The 21,884-nt window shown below is 36.2% G+C and overlaps 1 protein-coding gene across 3 annotated transcripts; it reads left to right on the top strand.

Moving 5' to 3' along the window:
• The first annotated feature begins 2,009 nt into the window (after window positions 1-2,009).
• LOC113117348 (GC-rich sequence DNA-binding factor 2-like) lies at window positions 2,010-13,453 on the top strand. Of its 3 annotated transcripts, XM_026285965.1 has the most exons (19): window positions 2,010-2,338; window positions 2,411-2,512; window positions 2,589-2,723; window positions 4,276-4,512; window positions 4,606-4,703; window positions 4,811-4,944; window positions 8,462-8,645; window positions 8,733-8,856; window positions 9,021-9,081; window positions 9,279-9,361; window positions 9,517-9,716; window positions 10,497-10,638; window positions 10,845-10,966; window positions 11,051-11,127; window positions 11,275-11,341; window positions 11,708-11,854; window positions 11,952-12,091; window positions 12,271-12,425; window positions 12,665-13,453. In XM_026285965.1, exons 1-18 carry the CDS (start codon window positions 2,068-2,070, stop codon window positions 12,380-12,382), a joined length of 2,436 nt encoding a protein of 811 aa, XP_026141750.1. In that variant the 5' UTR covers window positions 2,010-2,067; the 3' UTR covers window positions 12,383-12,425; window positions 12,665-13,453. The 3 variants fall into 3 exon arrangements, with proteins under 3 accessions (XP_026141750.1, XP_026141749.1, XP_026141751.1); XM_026285964.1 differs by having other exon boundaries at window positions 12,271-13,453; XM_026285966.1 differs by having other exon boundaries at window positions 2,011-2,338; window positions 4,841-4,944; window positions 12,271-13,453.
• Window positions 13,454-21,884: the final 8,431 nt, after the last annotated feature.

The raw sequence follows: 21,884 nt of genomic DNA, 5'->3' as shown, positions 1-21,884 counted from the left end.
TTGTTTAAAAAGCTAAAAACGCTGTATAGTTTTACAAAGCCTTCATTATAATACACAGTTGTTTATTGTTAACTTTACTCACTATTTCTGACTTATTATATCACGAGATGTTAGCTGCTGCAAGTTTAATCTTCTTGGCCAGTCGAATTCACGAATGAATCATTGGGACATTCTAAAACGCTTAACGTGAAAGTACGTGGCTTAATGCACCCTCTGAAGTCTAAGGGTATTTTTGGGGCCTGGAGAAGTTTTGTCATGCCCCGACATTTGTGCTTGTTTCAGTTTCTTATAAATATCTAAATGGGTAAAGTCTAATCTCACTGTAATCAGCACAAACTGGGCTATAATAATATGTGAAAGGCATGCATGTACATGATTGTGTTTTTGAGAAAAAAAAATATAATGCGTGGTTAGTGAAAAACTAAAAATGTTAAAACACCTGAATAAGGCCATAAAACACATAAAGAACAATGGTTCCCGGGATTTTCGAGAACTGGAGCTTGTAGCCTAGAATATTTCTTTCTAAATGATGTGAAAATCATCTTGTTTACTCACCCACAGAAAACAATATATTGATTTAAATTTTCTATGTCACTTTTTGTTGGTAAAAGTCATATGCGAGAGGGCGTGAACTATCATGAATATCATTGTGATTTACACCTGAGAAGACAAATGCCCGCATAATGAGCTGCATAATGAGCCATTCAGTCAGCTATGCCACTAAGAGGGAGGAGTTACAAGAAAGAATGTGAGGACAAAAAATAAATGTATATATTTTTTGTTTATTATTTAGACTATTTAACTAGCACACAAAATAACATTAGAAGTAAGCAAAAGTACAGAAGACACAATTAAGGTGAAACTGCAAAAAAAAAGGAAAGTGCAAAAAAAAAAAGGTAATCAGGAATCACTTTATCATAAAGTGCCCAGAATTGCACAGTTATAGGTCTTTGTGCAACTCCAGGAAACAGTTCACATCACATGCCTGGCATTTACAAGGAATGTCCTGTCTCTTACCAGACATTTTAAGCGTTCTATAGATATATTTATCTTGTATTTGAGGCAAGTATTCGCTGAGATTCGGGTTGTTTCATTTAGGTGTCTGTGAAGAGAGGTGACAGAGACGGCAGATAACGCACACTGTTTATTTTGTTTATTCTACAAAAGTATAGCGTTTTGTTTTTATCATGAGTGTATACAAAAAAACAGTAAACACTTTACATATTCGATTGATGTATTGCTCTTATCTGTAAGATAAAAACTGGAAGTCCAATTTAAGTTATTTTCGGCGTTATCAGGAGATTAACCCGCAAAACGCGTATATGCGTTAATGGACTTCAGAGGGTTTTAATGAATTACAATCGCTTTTTAAAAAGACCAAACTCAGTAAACAAATTATTAATTAAGCATTCTATTCACAGACAAACATATATGATACGTTTAATTACGCGTTAAAATTTTCCTCCTATAACCTGCTTGTCTGTAAACAGAATGCTTTATTAAAAATGTTTGGTCTTTTAAAAACACCGTTGTAATGCATTAAGCCACTTTAAGCGTAGAATGTCCCGAACCATTCCAGCTGATTGAAAAGAATCGGCTCAATAATGGTCACAAAATGGGTATCGGAGGAGATGAATTTGGAATTGAATATAGATAGATGATACTTTAAAGTTTTAACTCAATATTTGACCGCAGTGGCTGTGAGACAACTGCATTAAAATAAGAGAACGATGCTCATGAAATTGCGTTCTTTACAGTTTACAGGTATGTCCTTCAGAATCATCACTGGCAGGTAACGTTAGAAATAAAAGTTTCTCGATTTCTTCACTTCAAAATAATGAGGAGGAGTATATTTTCCTGAAATAAACGCGAAGAAAAAGTATATGCTTTGCAATGTAGCCTAGTAAAGAAAATTATATATAATATATAAATTGTCTCTGGTAGAGACCAGACGTGGGACTTTTATTATGAAATGTTTTATTATGAAATGTTTCTGAACGACGACCTGGAAGTACAAACTACGTCAGTGAGTCGTTGATTTCACGTTCACACTGGATTAGATTTAAAATGTTTAATAAAAAGCCACGCAGAAATTTCAGGCAAAGGAAAAATGAATCCAGCGATGAAGATGAGAATGAAAAGCTCAGCGGTGGCGATGCCGGAAAGGAAATGGAGAAAGCGGATTCAAAAGCGGATTTGCCGCGAAAGAACGTTAGTCCGAAGGCTCGCGAGTGCGACTCTAGTGACGCTGAGGAGCGCTCAGTCACCGCACTCCAGTCCAAAGACACAAAACACCAGTCAAAGAAGAGTACACTCAGCTTTCTAGATGAAAAAGACTGTGAGTATTTTATTACAACCTATCAAAATCACTAAATATATTTATTTCAACGAAGAAACTTGACTCTTACAGCCACCGAGGGAAGTTTTACAGTGAAACGTTCAGTCAACAGTGAAGTTGTGTTCCAGGCTCGGAAGAAAGACGGTTCTCCTGCACCGTTAACAGGCTCTCAGGGTGTGTCTGTTGTTTTGATAACGGCATAGTTCTGCAGATTGACCGTTATGATCATTAACACTTCATTTGTGTTCAGTTAAGGAGAGTAAGGATGTCCGTGTGCAATCTGACAGTGATTCTGATTCCTCGTTTGAAGACATTCCTCCCGACAGCGATGAAGGAAGCTCTTCTACCATGTCGAGTTCATCTGGTTCTTCAAAACCACAAAGAGGTTTGACTACATCAATAACCCTCTGGGATTCCTCAATAGGGGTGACACTTGTGATATTTTATTTCAATAAAATTTATTCTTTAATATTTTCTATTTTGAGGGGAATTCATGCTACTAAAAATATTAATTTCCAATTAACACACCATTTATTTCTTTATAAAATAAAACTAATATTAGGAAACCTTTTCTAATGTGTTCAAGTAGCAAGTAGCCCAACAGTTTTGTACTTTTCCAAAGTATACATTTAAAGGGGGGGGGGGATGCTCGTTTTCACTCAATATCCTGTTAATCTTGAGTACCTATAGAGTAGTACGGCATCCTTCATAACTCCAAAAAGTCTTTAGTTTTATTATATTCATAAGAGAAAGATAGTCTGTACCGATTTTTCCCGGAAAAACAAGACCGGCTGGAGGTGTGGCGTGTGGGCGGAGCTAAAGAATCACGAGCGCCAGTAGGCTTTTGCGTTGAGAGCGTCCAAAACAAACCATGGCTAACAGTCAGATTCAGCGTATATTTATGATCCAGAATCAGATCCAGAGGCTGAAATTTAACAAGAGCAGCATCAGCAACGACGTCTCTATGTGGTATGTACTGAAGCTGTATATATTTGCTTAGCGGTTTTGGAAAATGACTAAGTTCCACTCTGTCGTCTTTTTTTTTTTTTAAGCTGTACATGTGGAAAGTGCAGTTTGATGACAACATCGCATGTTGTTTACTACTTGATGGGCTTACGCGCCGATAGCGAAGTTAACAACACAGAGATATTTGAAGCAGTTTTACTCACCGCCTGCGGTTCCAACACACGATCGTTACCCTTTTTCGTTGGGACTGCATTATCCTTAAGAAATAAACGATACGCAAATCCGGCGTCAAACTGGGCCTTGTTTGTAAAACAAGCATCTTCGAAATGCAGGGAACAAACAAAAACACTTGCACAACTCCGTTGATGCTCTGTAAAAATAAACTCCATCCACTGGTCCCTTAATGCTGTTTTTTTTTTTTGGCTAATCTGTGCAGGGTTGTCTTGACTTTTCGCAACACTCTCGCTCTGATCAGTGAATCGCTCTGATCAGTGAAATGTCTGTGCTCAGCCTCGCTATACGGGAGCGCGTGCTCTTCCGGCAGAAGTGCGTCAGAACCCATATAAGGAAATTCCGCTCCATCTAACGTCACACAGAGCCATACTCGAAAAAAACTTTCCGAAACTTGTGACAAACCGGAAGGAGTATTTTTGGAACAGAAATACTCCTTCAAACGTACAACTTAATTTTTGAAACTTAATTTTGAAACTTGTCCATGTTTAGCATGGGAATCTTTGTCCATGTTTAGCATGGGAACTCTTTAACAGGGTAAAAAACTCAGTATGCATGAAATAGCATTTCACCCCCCCTTTAATGTTAGATTATTCAGTTTAAATGACTAAAGACCACCGTAGAGTCTCAGCAGTATTTTACTGAAGTATGTAATTTGTCATTATTTACTTTCTAACACTTAGGAAAAAAGTGGAGTGTTCCTTTTAAGTCTGGTTGTTAATGTTATTGTTTGTTAAAAGCTGCAGTCATCATTCCTGATGCAAAAAAGATTCATGCTGCAAAAGAGAAAAGGAGACAAGCCAGAGCCCAGCAAGATTACATTTCACTGGATTCACCCCGCACTCCTGGAAGCCTACAGGAAGAAGATCCGAGCAATGGAGAACAAGACAGTGACAATGAGCTGGACGATCATGAGCGCAGAATCGACTTTGCACCCAAACCTAAGACTCTGAGAGAGCGAATGGCTGAGAAGATGGGTGAGAAACTTGTGGTGCTACAGTACTTGTGTATATTAAAACACTGAAGTAGATCTCGAGATAGATGACATGTTCTGTGTTTGTTTTCTGTAGGGAGTGATAGTGATGAGAGTTTTTCTGACAGCCAGGAAGAGGAAGACCAGCAGATTTGGGAAGAACAGCAAATTGGAAAAGGAGTCAAAAGACACCAAGTGAGACCCTCCATTGTGACATGAAACATGAGTTCATGTCCTTGAGCCATTTGGATTATAAATAACATGACTTTAACTTGCTTTTTTATTACACAATGCTTTCATAGCGTTTCAAGGACCTTTCCTTGTATTCTCAGAAGGAGTGGCAGGCTCCAAGACCTGCCCGACAGAAGAAAATGGACATCCCCGAAACACTTCCAACAGTCAGCATTGATGTCATCAAGAAGAGAATCATTGTAAAGTAAGCTGCAGAAATCCATTGCTTTTATATAAAGTGTAACTATAAACTACTGTTCAAAAGTTTTGGGGTTTTACCTGTATCATATTATTATTTAGTTTATATATTATTTATTATTATACCTTTAAAAAAAATTCATTTGCTGAACAAGGATACATTCAATTGATTATATTATTTGACATTATGTGTGTGTACTGTGTATATTCATATGTATATATTAATGGTATCAAAATTAACAGCGTTAAAAATATTTTATATAAGACAAAACTACAGAATGTCATATTTTATTATTCGGTGATTCAACACATAAATGACTTACCAACTAAGAAGATCAGCACTTTTAGAGTTACCAAAAATAGAAAGGCAAGATTAGAGTTTGCAAAAGCCAGCAGAGTTTTGGAACTGAGTTTTATGGAAAGATGAGACCAAGATTAACCTTCACTAAGTAATGGGAAAGCAAAAGTGTGGAGAAAAAGGGAACTGCAAATGATTCTAAGCATATTACCTCATCTGTGAAACTTGGTGGAGGTGGTGTCATGGCATTGGGCATGCATGGCTGTCTCTAGAACAGGACCTCTTAATTTTAATGACGACTTAATGTATGAAAGCATAATGAATTTGGAAGGGTACAAAATCATCTTGGCTACCAATATTCAAGAAATGTTCACCGGACTCTTCAGAAAACGCTTTATATTGCATCAAGACAATGACCCAAAGCGCCCTGCTAGTTCAGTCAATGAGTTTATCAGGGCAAATGTAAAGTCTTAGATTGGCCAAATCAGTTTCAATCAATTTAAATCCGACTGAACATGAATTTCACCAGCTGAAGGGGAGACTAAAGACAACAGAAACCCCCCAAAAGTAGCAACACTTGGAACTGGCTGCATCAAAGGCTGGGGAAAGCATTTCAGAGGAGGAGACCAAGAGTCTGAAGTCTATGGGGGTCTGGGTGACAGACTCACTGCTCTGATTGCATGTAAGGGATCTGCAACAAAATTAATAGCTTTTAATATTTTACCACTGCCTTAAATTCAACTGTACCAATACTTATTCCCACATCAAATAATGGGATGAACTCTTAAAGTGCCGGCCTTTTTATTTGGTAAAATATGTATGTGTTGAAACAGCTAATAATAAAATGTGACATTCTGTAATTTTGTCTCCTATTCATCTTTGAACCATATTTGCAAATGTCTTGACTCCACAGCAAACAGAGCAATTTTGTCTTTACTATATATATATATATATATATATTTGACGCACTTGCCCCAGACCAGACCTATGTGGATCATCTGCCATTTCATACTGTCGATTGATGACTAATGAGGCAGGGCAACTTACATTGCGTGATGGAGCCTAGAGAATATCCTTAAAATTTAAGATATGGGGCAGAATGCCCCTGTTTGAAATTTTGTCTCATATTTACTAGTGCTGTCAATCGATTAAAAAAAATTAACTAATTAATCGCACAATTTTTTAAAATTAATCGCGATTAATCGCGATTAATCGCAATTGAAAGACTGAAACTTTTTGGATATGTAAATGTAAAATGTAAATAATTAATGTAAACTCAAGACAAAGAAACTATTTAAATTCAAAATATGATTGTTTATTGGAATTTTTGTTTAACTTGTAACACAGATTTTCTCATGTAAACAACATACCTGCAATAAACCATCAATATCCTCCAAATTAACTGTTGGCTTGAAAGCCATATTTATTAAAGAAATAAAAACACAGGCATGTAAGTACCATTTGAATTTCAAAACAATCAATGCCAATAAAAAACAAAAATGATTTCCATGTTGAATTCTAAGTGGACTGCAAAAAAATTCCAAAGTATAGTCATTGCCAGTGCTTTAAGTGGGCCAGTACACACCGGTACTTCCAAATATAGCTCTTGAGCGTACCGCCACCTCTCTGTGCGCCCAGAACGTGCTTGTAGCGTACCGGTACGCTCATTTGGACATCTGTTTTAATGGAGGTTTTAATCTTTTACCTGCACTGCCGATTTTCAGAGCGCCCTTCACAATGCAAGCTTGCTAATTCATCCCACCCAGAGCAGAAACTACATTACCCATTCACCCTTAAGTTATACAAGTGAATAGCGCATGTGTCGCTTTTCCCACTGTTAAGTGTCAACAACTCAACGTGGCCGGAGAAGGTGTGTGAAACTCGTTGTGAGTTATACTAAAGCAAAATATTGAGTATTTATTGTCTGATAAACATTAAAAACTGTCTGCGGAGGTTGAGTCGTCCTGCAGCCCCCGCTGGCTGTTCATTGGCTGCAGCATCTTTTTTCTAAGTTCTAAAAAAATACCGTAGACGGCAAGGCACAAATTTAGATATTCATTTATCTAATTAATCTATAGCCTATGCACAAAGACAATATGATCTTTTTGTTCCCTTTTTGTTTTAAAGCTTGATGAAGAGAGAGAGCGCAAGTTGCTGCAGCTGAGGAGGACAGTGATGCACGCGCACAGGAGTGATTGACAGTTCGCGGCACTGTTTACAAAAAATACTCCGCTACACAATTATTTCTTTATTTTCGTTTAAGCTTATTAACGTAAGCGTTACAGAAAGGTCTGATTTACGCACTGTTACAGTCATTGTTTTTTTTTTTATTTAAACAATGACATTTGAGTTCATGATTTTAATGTTGCTGTTTCTTGTGGCAGACTAAATGAAGAGTAATGTTTCTTGTGGCAGACTGAAGAGTAATCCGGCAGAGTTTTATACTGAAACTTTCCGTCTAAAAGTCCTTCCTTGGTCTTATCCATATTTCTTTGCACGTTGAACACACATAGGCCACAACTGGAAATAAAAAAAACTGCAACCGCGTTAATTGCGTTATTTTTTTTTAACGCGTTAAATATTTCAAATTAATCGAATGCGTTAACGCGCTAATTTTGACAGCACTAATATTTACATAACATAGTTAAGAAATATCATACAAGCTGTAGGCTAAGTGCAATGTCACACGAGTGCAAATGTGATGCTCATCTTATACAACAGTTCATTAAAAAGTTAATATTGTGTTATTTTAGACACAATGTTGTCTGTTTTGCTCAATTTAGCCAACCAAAATATAAAGACACATCAAAACTGTTCATCCCCAAGCAACCCACACTGACATTTAATTTCTTAATCCACATTTTGAACGAATTGAACCATGTGAACCATTTGGCGCGTTGAACCATTGGCCATAGTCGCGTTGGCTTTGAAGTGGCGCTGCGCAGACCGATCTGTGTATGACATCGAAGTAATTTCTCCAAATTTGATGTGCAATTAATTCGATTAATTAATCACCACATCATGTAATTAATTAGATAAAAAATTGTTACTGCTTACCAGCCCTTATATATATATATATATATATATATATATATATATATATATATATATATATATATATATATATATATATATATATATATATATATATATATATATATATATAATATATCTATATATATAAATATAAATAAAATAAAATACAAATGCAATTGTTTTGCTCCAGATTAGATTCACTGAGGGAGGTGCACCGGGCGCGGGAAGCAGACCTAAGGAGGATGCAGCTGGATATGGAAATTGCCAAGAGCTCATTGGAGAGCCTTGAAAACCATGCTGTAGATGAGCAGCTGCGGTTCTACCGTACCATGAATGTCTTCTCACGAAACCTTCTGGAATGCCTGTCTGAGAAGGTTAATCTTTGCTAAATTAACCATCTGTGTAATTGAATATAACCAAATACAGTTTATAAAGTATTGGCGGTATACTTTATTTTTCAGATGGCTTTAATAAACTCTGTAGAGCTGGACATGCACAGTCTCTATATTGACCAGGCAGAGGCGCTGATGAGTCAGAGAAGAGAAGCACTACAGGAGGAGTCTTCACAGATTCAGAAGTTAACCTGTAAGATTACAACTGACTACTTCCTTCTAGTATGTAATATTTTGTAGAGGACAATTCACATCTTATGCCCACTCATGTGATTATTATTGGTCATATTTTCCATCTATCACAGGACTGAATGTACATTAATTCATATAATATTGTGTATTGTGGCTGTCTCATAGATAACACTGATTCACACAGCAATGGTGACACAACTGGAGTCTCTAACCCAACTTGGCAGAGGTGAGATGGGTTATTATGTTTGCACTTTCACCATTACTGACTGTTATTGCTGTAAATACTGCATATGCTAAGCCTGACATTTTGAAACTATAGATTACAGCCTTTGTAGGCTTTCTGAGATGCTCATAATCTGTAAATTACAGCTGTCAAAGTCATTTATCATCAGTTGTTAAATTCCCTGTGTTTTCATGTTCTAGCCTGTCTGAAGAAGACACTGGGTGTGTGCCGTGTGACTGGGAACCGACGGCTGAGCAGCAGGCAGAGCTACTAAGTAAAAGAGGTGTGAGAGGCTTCATGGAAGCACAAAAAATATTATTTTTAGACATTGTTGTCAGAGTATAGAAATACTTTTAAAGCAAAAAGACCATATCCATACTTGCATTTATAGTCCATATCAAACATGTCTCTGCATCAATAACTTGGATTCAATTTCAGATAATCTACTGAAAAAGGCACAGGAAGTGTTTGCAGATGTTCAATTGGACTTCTGGGATGTGAAGAAAATACTCTCTAGATTTGATGAGTGGCGTGTCTCCTTTCAGGAATCTTATAGTAATGCCTACATTGGCCTGTGCATCCCAAAACTCCTGGCACCCCTGATCCGACACCAGCTCATTGGCTGGAATCCTCTTCAGGTGATCTATGGTTTTTATATCTACAGTTTATTGAATCAGAATTCAATACAGGGAATTCTGAGAAGTTTCATGGCAATTTTGCTGTTCTATCAGATCTGTTTTTGGATCTGAAACTCCTTATTATAGAGTTTTAGCTTTCTCATATTTCCATCAAGATCTGTGTATCAGTATAAATTCAGGATTTGACAGTAATTGTTAAACATTTTGATTATTTAATATGCTTAGAATCAAATGTTGTAAATATTACATCTTTACAGCTTAAGTACATCACATATCACTATTCTACTGGGTATTTTTAGGCAGTGGTAGGTTGTTTTAATAAACCACATATCTTCAACTGCATTACATGTTTAAGGGTGTTCAACACTTTGTTGTGCGTCTGACAGATTATTAAAATTGCAGCACTGTGCATTGCTAACATAAAAGGCAGTGTCACAATATACCGCTATACATAATAATAATGATATTTAAGATTTTGATGAAGTCTGAGAGCTTTCTGACCCTCCATAGACTGCAGCGGGACTACTATGTTCAGTTCCCAGAAAGGTAGCAAGGACATCATTAAAACAGTCCATATGTGATATCAGTGGTTCCCTTACTGTCTATGCGGCTCAGAAAGCTCTTGGATTTCATCAAAAATATCTTCATTTGTTTTCCGAAGATGAATGAAGGTCTTGCATGTTTGGAATGACATGAGGGTTAGTAATTAATGACAGAATTTTAATTTTTGGGTGAATTATACCTTTAATGATTGCATTTCACTGTATATTTTTCCTGCAGGCAGATGAAGACTTTGAGGCATTGCCGTGGTATTCTGCCGTTGAGAGGTTCTGTCACGGTCAGGGTTATGAGGAATCAGAGAACATGGATAAGACAACGCTGCCTTCCATAATTGAGAAGACAATCCTCTCTAAAGTTCAAGGTGACTATGGCATTTGCACATAATTGCAATCTGCTTTATATCAGCCTGCTACATTCTACATAGAATTTGTGAACAGAATGTTTCAGAGAATTATTTAATGTCACACTTTTGGTTTTAATTTACTATTATGCATATCAGAATCTCTTGTTCTGGCTGTCTGATTGCAGATCTAATTACCTTATTAAAATGTAGCATGTTTTTGGCAGGTTTCGTGGAGCTGGTGTGGGACCCTCTGTCTGCGCAGCAGTCTCAAACCCTCACGACACTGTGTAAGAGAATACAGGATGATTATTCTGTATTTGATGGTGAACAAAGCAAACCTGTCAAGGTATTGTCTTAAGGTGTATTAAAACTTGTAACTTCATGGATGTAATGTCAGTAAATATAATCAGCTTGTGATTTCATCCTGCAGGCTTTTGTAGAAGCAGTTATCCAGAGGTTAAGGAGTGCAGTAGACAATGACATCTTTGTCCCGCTGTACCCAAAAAAGTACGTTTTATATGGATTTGTGTTTTTAATATTTGGTTAACATTTTAAAAACTCTTTATGTGCTTTGCTTGATTATTAGTGCATTCAGAAGTTTGTGTGTGATTGTCAGGTTATTGTAATGAGTTATACATTGTGCTTTTTGCTAAGGTTTTTAGAGGATAAACGGTCCCCACAGTTCCTGTTTCAGAACAAACAGTTTTGGTCTGCAGTGAAGGTTTGACATTTCACTTCTGGTCATGTTGTGACCGTTAACATGCCCTTGCTGTTTCCATATACATTTCAAAAGTTTGGGGTCAAGAGTTTTATTATTTTTAAAGAAATGAATACTTTAAAAGATTAACTACGTGTATTGAATGCTGCTGAAAATTCAGCATTTTTGATTATTAAATAAATGCAGCCTTGGTGTGCATAAGACTTCTTTTGAAAACCACAGTTCTTCAAAAAAAAAAAAAAAAATCCTACTGAACCCAAATTTTTGATGTTAATATACAGTATGTTCATGAAATCAAACCAATGTCTAGGGTCTTAGGGTTTTTTATGTTTGAATGCTGATTGTTATATGAATCTTTGTGTTTTTCAGTTGCTTGGTAACATGGCATTATGGGATGGTGTGATTCCTGAACATATTCTCAAAGAGCTGATGTTGGAGAAACTTCTCAACCGTTACTTGATGATAACTGTTCTTAACGAATCCGATCCAAATCACACCATCCAGAAATGCAAAAAGGTGCCTTTGCTTACAGTATCAATATATTTATTTTTTACATATAAAGGTAGCAAAGTAGTTCTTTAATTATAAAACTAACTGTTATTCTTCTGAAAAGATTGCAGGTTGTTTTCCAGAATCATGGTTTACTGATGTGAACTCTGGATCGTCACTACCTCAGCTGCAGAGCTTCAGCAAACATCTTCTTCAGACCGCTCATGCCTTATTTAAGCACAACAATGACTCCAGCAGCACTCGGTAACGTACAACAGTGAACCTCAGACTAATGTATAGTTATACAGCAGTCCTTTCACATTATTTATGCTATTAAATAATGATTCAAAGGTATAATAAAATGTTTCAGAATAATGTGATTTGTAAGAAAAGAGTACAATTATTTGTTTTGTATTAATAGTTCTTTTTGTTTTTCCCCCCAGGACACTTTTATCTGATGTGCTGTTTGTCCTGAAGAACATAAAGGCTCATGACAGTATTAGGACTATAACAGAAAAGTATCATTGTGAGGATCTGTTAAAAACTCTCCAGTAGCAGCCATCTTGTGTCGGCAGCAGGTTTTTTGTATGTTTTTAAGGTGCGAAGTCTATTTGATATATGTATGTGGAGTGAATAATTTTTTTTATTTTGGTCCACATGGTTTTCATTTTCCTTTACCTTGGTTCGAACTGTAATTTATTCCTGTCAGGAAAAATGAAATATTTTACTATTCCTCAATGTCGTTATTTTTATGAAATGATAAATGGTTCTCATTGTACTTGTTTATGCATGCCACATATATTATGGTCTAACAAATCTGGAACGTATGTCCCAAAGGAGCCGTTTCCTGGAGTTGGAACGTATGTCCCAAAGGAGCTGTTTCCTGGAGTTGGAATAATTCTTGTCTTGGATCAAATATTACTGGCTTAGACCAAGACGTACCATTCAGATTCACCATGAATGGGAGAATTTCTTTTGTGAAGTAACTCGGCCTTCCAAGAAAATACTCTCACAGATGTTTGAAACTGAGAAGCTATTCTGCCATCAGTTTAAGTGATGTCCATCAGCTGGAAAAAAAAAAGTTTTCAGAAAGTGATTCCAAATATATAGTTTCTGTGCATTTATTATGGATGTAGTGTGGACTCTGCTATACTTTAATAGTAAGAATGTTTTTTCCAACTATATCTTTGTCGTTATGGTTCTTGGTGTGAATGAGACCTTGAAAGGCAACTCCACCCTTTACATCCTCATTCCTCCCATATGTACAGTATCTACTTTGTACTACAGTATGTAATGTATGTGCTTATTCATCAGATGCACAAAAAGATGGATTTTTAGGGGGAAAAATCTCTGCCTATAATGCAAGTGCACAGTAGGCTTCATCCATAGATAATGCTTCGCATAACTACAACGTGATAAACTTTTTAATTTTTTTTTACTTGACTGTAATATGCTTTACCCAATTTAAAGTCAGAAATTTCAACAATGAATGTTATAACAACATGCAAAAACAAACATCACTGGTTCTCACGTCAAACATGCATGTTTAAACTACCGTTTACCATAAATGCAATGGAAGAGAATAAAATGCTTTTTGTGCAAGTTCACCTTGCAGTGAAAAGATAATTCAGTAATCTCGTTTTTATTTTTTATAATAGTATTTCCTATTCGCATAAGAGACTTATTTTAAAACAAAATTGCTGTAGATACACAAGTCATACAAGGGTTAGAGTAGAGACTTGGGGATGGGCTTTATTCTGCACACCCTAGCAACCACATAGCATGCTAAAAAAAACATGCTGGCATTTATGCAATGATATTTGCACAGGCAAGTTTATCACACATTTAGAAATTATACAAGTCTGGTTTTATATTCTGGGTCTTTTTATTTCTCAGTAGAGACTCAATAAATAGGTTTATTATTTAGTTGTGGTTTGTTTTCTTCCTGTGCATGCTTCAGTTTATAAGGGTGACATCATAACTGGTAAACCAAACAATGGCATTTTATTGAATGGATCCTCAGAGACAACATATCCAGAATCCATGTCTAACAGGCCAGTCCAACCAGATGTTTACATGATAAGAACATATTCACTTCTTAAATATATGTGGTGATAGAGAATCTCAGCATTTGACACAAAACTCTGAACATTTCAGCATTTGAGGTGCACTATAGTCGCTGACTGACCTGTGCACACATGAATACCTCACTGTGAGAATGCTAGATCTCTCACCTCTCGACAAGTCAGCACTGAACTGTGAGGTTTTATTCACTCCGAGTATTTCTCTTTGATTCTACTAGGGTGAGATATTTCATGAAATGATTCCATAACTGTCATAATGCCAGCCAGAACCCCCTTGAGAAACTGAATGCATCAGCCCAGTGGAATTGCTCCACTCCGAAGATAAACTTGTTCACATGTGCAATATTTACCTTTATTTCCTTTGACCCTTGAAGTGGGGCTTTGCAATCTTAACAATCAGATGAAAAACTAGCAGGAAAGACCTGTTAAATGGGGAATGAATAAAACAAGTGTGGTTCAAAAGTCCTCATTGAAAACGTTGATTTAAAATGTAATTTAGCCCTGGAAATAAGTACAATTAACCATGGATTAAGTATCAGCATAAGATGCTCTTTGTAACATTTCAAATGTGACCCTGGACCACAAAACCAGTCATAAAAAATGAATGGAAGTACTTAGCAATAAATTTTACTAATCAAAAATTTAGTTTTTACGTATTTACCGTACTTACAAAATATCTTAATAGAACATGATCTTTACTTAATATCCTGTTGATAAAAGAAAAAAATTATAATTTTGACCCATACAATGTATTGTTGGCTATTGCTACAAATATACCTATGCTACTTATGACAGGTTTTGTGGTCCAGGGTCACAAAGAATGCTGGAAAACATCAAGTTTTGTTGTTATGGATGTGAGACTGTGAAACAGGAAGCAGAATTTTTGTTAGATAAAAGGCTAACCACATTTATCTTGCATTTAAGAGTTGGTTGACAGTAGTCTCTGTTCAAAATGACCAGTCATGTGATACATCACATGAGTTTCCAAAGTTCTGAAGTGCTGAATAACATCTGATACAGCAGAATCAATATGATCAGGAATTCCCAATCAGCTGTGCTGTAAAGTGTTTCGTCATGCTGAAAGAGCTTCTGCTAAATGATATATCACATGACAGATGAGATCTCTGTTGGTTTATTCTGATAAACAGTGGTTCTGTTTGATGTCTTCTCCCATAAGTTAGTCAGTTACAGCTCTGGAGTTCATCTGATGGTCTCAGAGCTAAATATATTCTCAAATATCAAATATGCATCCAACATGTACATTTTCCAGGAACTGCAACTCCACATTTCAAAAAGTCACATTTGTAAAAACTTGTCATTTATGTGTTATAACATTGGATGCCTGGGGGAAAATAAGGTGAAGTTATTATTATTTTTTAAAGAAATTAATTTCTTTCATTCTTTCCTTTTTTTGCTAAAATATTAGCACAACGGTAAATTTCAGTATTGTGTCTTAAGCAGCAAATCAGCATATTAAAATTATTTCTGAAAAACTTTGTTTCTCTGAAGAATGGAGTAATTATGCTGAAAGTTAAGCTTTAATTAGGTAAACCAGAACCGGGAACACTTCCCATAACACCTGATGTACTTGCTACATCATTAGAAGAATGGCATCTACGCTAATATTAGTCTGTTTCTCTCTCATTCAGAGGTCACCGTGGCCACCAGATCCAGTCTGTATCCAGATCAGAGGGTCACTGCAGTCACCGGGATCCAGTAAGAAAGGACCTCTACATCCCTGAAAGACAGCAGAGACCAGGACACCTAGAGCCCCAGATACAGATCCCCTGTAAAGACCTTGTCTCAGATGACCACCAGGTCAAGACCACAGGAAACAGATGATTCTTCTGCACAATCTGACTTTGCTGCAGCCTGGAATTGAACTACTGGTTTCGTCTGGTCAGAGGAGAACTGGCCCCCCAACTGAGCCTGGTTTCTCCCAAGGGTTTTTCTCCATTCTGTCACCGATGGAGTTTCGGTCTCTTTCCGCTGTCGCCTCTGGCTTGCTTAGTTGGGGTCACTTCATCTACAGCGATATCATTGACTTGATTACAAATAAATGCACAGACACTATTTAGAGATGACATCACTGAATTCAATGATGAACTGCCTTTAACTGTCATTTTGCATTATTGACACTGTTTTCCTGACACTGTTGTTCAGTTGCTTTGGCGCAATGTATTTTGTTTAAAGCACTATAAATAAAGGTGACTTGACTTGACTTGACAAGTCTCCTTGCTTCTTCCTCTGGAGAGTAGGCGAAGAGATGGTCATGTCACTGAAGGAGAAGAATCTGATGAGATCGCGCTCCAAGCCGACTTACAGGTGCATCTCAATAAATTAGAATGTCGTGGAAAATGTAATTTATTTCAGTAATTCAACTAAAATTGTGAAACTTGTATTTAAATTAATTCAATTCTGAATAGTTTAAGTATTTGGTTCTTTTAATTATGATGATTTTGGCTAACATTTAACAAATACCCACCAATTCACTATCTCAAAAAATTTGAATATGGTGAAATTGACTCTCAGTTTGGTTCACTAGTCTACACAATCAGAGGAAGACTGCTGATCTGACAGTTGTCCAGAAGACAATCATTGACACTCTTCACCATGAGAGTTAGCCACAAACATTCATTGCCAAAGATGCTGGCTGTTCACAGAGTGTTGTATCCAAGCATGTTAACAGAAAGTTGAGTGGAAGGAAAAAGTGTAGAAGAAAAAGATGCACAACCAACCGAGAGAACCGCCTTATGAGGATTGTCAAGCAAAATCGATTCAAGAACTTGAGTGAACTTCACAAGGAATGAACTGAGGCTGGGGTCAAAGCATCAAGAGTCACTACACACAGACGTGTAAAAGAATTTAATGAACCACGTCAAACGTCAGAGGAGTCTTACCTGGGCTTAGGAGAAGAAGAACTGGACTGTTGCCCAGAGGTCCAAAGTCCTCTTTTCAGATGAGAGCAAGTTTTGTATTTTATTTGGAAACCAAGGTCCTAGAGTCTGGAGGAAGGGTGGAGAAGCTCATAGCCCAAGTTGCTTGAAGTCCAGTGTTAAGTTTTCACAGTCTGTGATGATTTGGGTTGCATTGTCATCTGCTTGTGTTGGTCCATTGAGTTTTTTGAAAACCAAAGTCCCCTTCACCCTTTTTCCAAGAAAGTTTGGAGCACTTCATGCTTCCTTCTGCTGTCCAGCTTTTTGAAGATGCTGATTTCATTTTCCAGCAGGATTTGGCACCTGCCCACACTGCCAAAAGCACCAAAAGTTGGTTAAATGACCATGGTGTTGTTGTGCTTGACTGACCAGCAAACTCATTAGACCTGAACCCCAGAGAGAATCTGTGATGCCAAAATCATCACAATTAAAAGAACCACAGACTACTTCTACAACTACTTCAGTCTTGTGTGTTAATTTATTTAATACACAAGTTTCACAATTTGAGTTGAATTACTGAAATAAATGAACTTTTCCACGACATTCTAATCTATTGAGATGCATGTGTATATAGCAGTCAACTCCACCCTCTCTTGCAGGCTCGAGCTTCACTGTTTTGTGCAGCTACACAAATGTTAACCAATCAGGCTTCAGTAATAGAGTAAACAGGAGTTCCCCAAGCAGTCTTTAAACAAGGATGCAACGGGAGTTACCTTTCGATAGGGAATGGCTATCATTAAGAAATTTCATTGCATTTAAAGTTTCTGCTGTTCAATTAACTAACCTAAAATGTCCATGACTTAAACCTTCTTACCCTAAAGATAAGTTTAGGTTTGCAGTTCAAAAGCTCTGATCCAGGATTTGCAATGTATGTTAGATGCCAACTCTGGACTCTACATGTACACTTAGTGATCAAATGGTCTAAAGTGAATTAGGTGTTCATATTAGGATCCAAGTACTTATTTTCTACTAGACAGGGTCTCATAAAACTACAATTCTTTTCCTTTTGTTTTCCTTCCCTCAGGCAGAAGCATTTGATCCTTGTTGTGCCTCTCTTGATTCACTTATGTCTTTTTGGTTACACAAAATACCTTCAGAGGTTACCCCAGGGGTAGAGTTTGATGGGGATTCAAATTTTCTGGTCTCCTCCGGTCAGGAGGGGGTGGTATTCCTTCCTAATGACTTAAACAGATACAGAGTTTCAACTTCTGTAAAAACAATGGCTGAGCATTTTAATGGGAGCTGCTGAATACATATATTTCGCCTCATCCTGAGCTTTGCTTTCCTATTGGATTTCTCCATCTCATGAGTCACAAGGTTGAATTATATCATCAGCCCTATTTCTACCGTTACATCATACAGAGAGCCTTTTGCATCAGTTCTGAAGGTAAATACAAAAGAATCCAAAGAGCATGTTATAAGCAACCAAGACATTTAAAAGGATAGTTCAATCAAAGATGGACATTCTGTCATTATTTATAACTCAAGTACCCGTATGAATTTCTTTCTTCTGTTGAACACAAAATAATGTATTTTGACGAATGTTGGTAACCAAACCAACATTGGTGGTAACCAATTAATTAATTCACACATATATACTGGTATTTTGCATTTTTATTAAAAAAAAAAAAAAAAAAGAGTTGAATTGAAACATTTACTATGTTCCAACAGCATCTCATTCCCTTCTTTCAAATCCTTAATGTCTTGTTTATAACCAGGTTTAAACTGAATCCCAGCTCTTCAGTGTCACTCTTGAGCCCTACTGTACACTGAGGTAATATTTGTCTGCTAGCTTCACAGAGTCCATATTTTTGTGTCATGCCGAAAGGATGTGATTAATTATCTGTCTCCTGGCGAGGATGTTAGACAGGAGAGTTAAGGGCACTCACGTCTAATGCACTCTGACTGTACTGTCAACTCTATGCTTACACACGCTATCTGGAGGCAACTAGAGCAGGACTCCAAATGTCAAGCACTGTTAAAGTAACTCTACATCTAGTGCTGCAGCCATGCTCTGAATCCTAATCTCTTTATTTATTTGATTGGTTTTATAAATAGATTTTGGAACAAGTAAATTATGCTCATCTCTTATTCACAGATTTTAAACATGAATGTGAATGTTTCTGTATATTATAAACATTTCAATTTAATGTAAACACACATTTTAATAATTATTCAATTCTTTTTATTCAGTGGTCTCAAAGTCTGTTTTTTCTTGTGTATTTCTAAAAGTGAGAGTTTTTAAAAGATCTTTAGCTAATGTAATATCAATAAGAAAAGTATCACCAAAGACATTTCATGTGAAAGCAGACATAGCCAGCAGGAACAGTAGGAAATAGGGCATATAAATGCTTGGGTGGCCATTGTTCAGGCAGCCTGTCATGAGACCAAAATAGCTTCATCTCCAAGCACTTTGTTGGCAGCATTTTTCCCCCAACAAGATGCACATTTTTATTTTGGTAATTATTAATATTAATAATTTTAAAACTCAAAAGACAATACATTTGTTACAGTATATTATCATATATATTATATATCAATCTTAGTTAGTTAATATAAATAGAATTGTTCATTCTAGGTACAGTTTCTTTTATACATTTTTATTTATTTATACATCAGCTTTCCATTGATCTATGGTTTGTTATTATAGGACAATATTTGGCCGAGATATAGCTATTTGAAAATCTGGAATCTGAGGGTGCAAAAGAAAATAAAAAAAAAAAAAGAAGAAGAAGATTTAAATATCTATTTTGTCTAATGTCTAATTTTGTCATTAATCACTTAACCCCATGTCATTCCAAAGCCGTAAAAGCTTCGTTCGTTTTCGGAACACAATATAAAATATTTTTGATGAAAACTGGGAGGCTGAGACTATCCCATAGACTTGCCAAGTAAGTTATACTGTCAAAGTCCAGAAAAGTATGAAAGACGTCATAAGAATACTCCATCTGCCATCAGTGGTTCAACCGTAACGTTATGAAGCGACGAGAATACTTTTTGTATGCTAATAAAATAAAAAGAACAACTTTTTTCAACATTTCCTTTGTAAACAGTCTCCTTTGTGTCTCTCCACATCACTAAAACTGCCTACGCTCTTTTGTGTCAGCCGAGCCACAAAGAAGCAAACAGTATTCTCATCGCTTCATAATGTTACGTTTGAATCATTTGAAGGAGTAATTCTGATGATGTCTTTCATACTTTTCTGGACAGTGTTATTTACTTGGCAGTCTATGGAACAGTCTCAAGCCTCCCAGTTTTCATCCAAAATATCTTAAATTGTGTTCTGAAGATGAACAAAGTTTTTACAGGTTTGTAACAGCATGGGGGTAAGTGATTTAATGACAACATTTTAATTTTGGGGTGGAGTATCCCTTTAATATCGTAATGATTTTTGGCAATAAAAGAGAAATAGATAATTTTGACCAATGCAATGTATTGTTGACTGTTTATTACAAATATAACTTGTGCAATTTATGACTGGTTTTGTTGTCCAGGGTCACATATAATCTAGCATATATTATGGAATATAGAGTTCTATATAACACACAGAAGACATTTTTAAATGCTGACACATTCCAATGTTTTATTAGTCCTGTATGGAGAGGGTCCCTTTTCCTAGTACAGTAAAAAAAAACTGTGGATGAATTTATATATTAACTGAACTGAAAATATGTCCCTGAGGCTACTACCTTAACAGAGATCCCGCTCTACCCTAATAAATCTTACTTTTCTTTAGCATCACAGAAAGGCAAACTGCAGGTAGGTCAACTTCAAATACTGTACATTGTCTATATGTAGTTAAGCTTAAGATGTAAGATGAAAATGTTACACATCTTAAAGTGATGAAAATATATTGGCATCAAAATCTTTTTTTTCTGTGTGATGCACAGAAGAATAAAAATAATCAATGCTATAATCCACACACTTGAACTGAAAAGTCTACAAACACGAGGAATTGATGAAGTCAGAGACTGCGTTTTAAAAGGTTTCACAACTACACACCGTTTTCAAAATGATTTGCGTTTACACATATCCACGAAAACGGCTAAAACCGCTGTATTACATAGCTACTGTATATGCCAGGTCAGTAGTTGTGCTGTCACTTTGTTAGTAAACAGTAACTGCAGGAAGTGATGATTATAGTTGTATATGTTGCGTAAGTACCCGAATCCCCCCCATAATACTTGAAAGATCATATTTTTTATGTATGAAACTTCATAAAGCAGTTTTTTTATCTGCAAGAAGAGACAGTTTTGCCATTTCTTTACCTTGCCATAGAATATGTATATGCTCATTGATGTAACGTTACCTACTATTCATGTTTAATCCAAAGTAAATTTGCCATTTAAATTTGATTTTATCCATAATACAACATTATATCGCTAGTATTAATGTTGTTATTGTTACAGCTTAACAGATTGCGGCTGACCTTGCTAGCTAGCTAAACTTACGGGTATTCTAAGTTAGATCCACTTTTGTGGGCTGTTACAGTATGGCAACATATCATAAAGTACTTTAAAATTATATTTGGTTTCCAATATATATATATATTAATATATATATATATTATTATTATTATTATTTATTTATTTTTTTTTACACCACTTCGCATTAAGCCATTCTCATTCTTTCTATAGGCCTATAATTAATAATGTATGCTGTAAACCGTTTCATATTGTGATTTTTCCAGTGCTGACCCATCAGAGGCTCTGTGTAAAATGCAGGCACACCCCATCAGCCCTGGTTTGTTGATCTGGGCAGCAGGGCAGTAAAGGCCAGCACTGAATGACTGATGCTGAATTGTGCTGCTTCAGCAGACCCTTACACCCATTGTTTCAGCAGGAACACCACACAGCAGGATGGATGTAGTTAAGGATGTGTTTTTATGCTTATATCCACTGGAAAGTTAATTTTGAATCGCAAAGCTGGTAAGTCCTAATGTGTCAGTGTTTTTACCTGTGTAGACCCTAAAGGTATTTTTACATAGTTTAGTTAAATACATAGATTTTTTATTTATTTATTTTTTATTATTTTTAC

Source organism: Carassius auratus, chromosome 17 (assembly GCF_003368295.1).
Source record: "Carassius auratus strain Wakin chromosome 17, ASM336829v1, whole genome shotgun sequence".
NCBI classification, from domain to species: domain Eukaryota; kingdom Metazoa; phylum Chordata; class Actinopteri; order Cypriniformes; family Cyprinidae; genus Carassius; species Carassius auratus.
The sequence above is the reverse complement of the archived record's forward strand: the minus strand, read 5'-3'. Positions and strand labels throughout refer to the sequence as shown.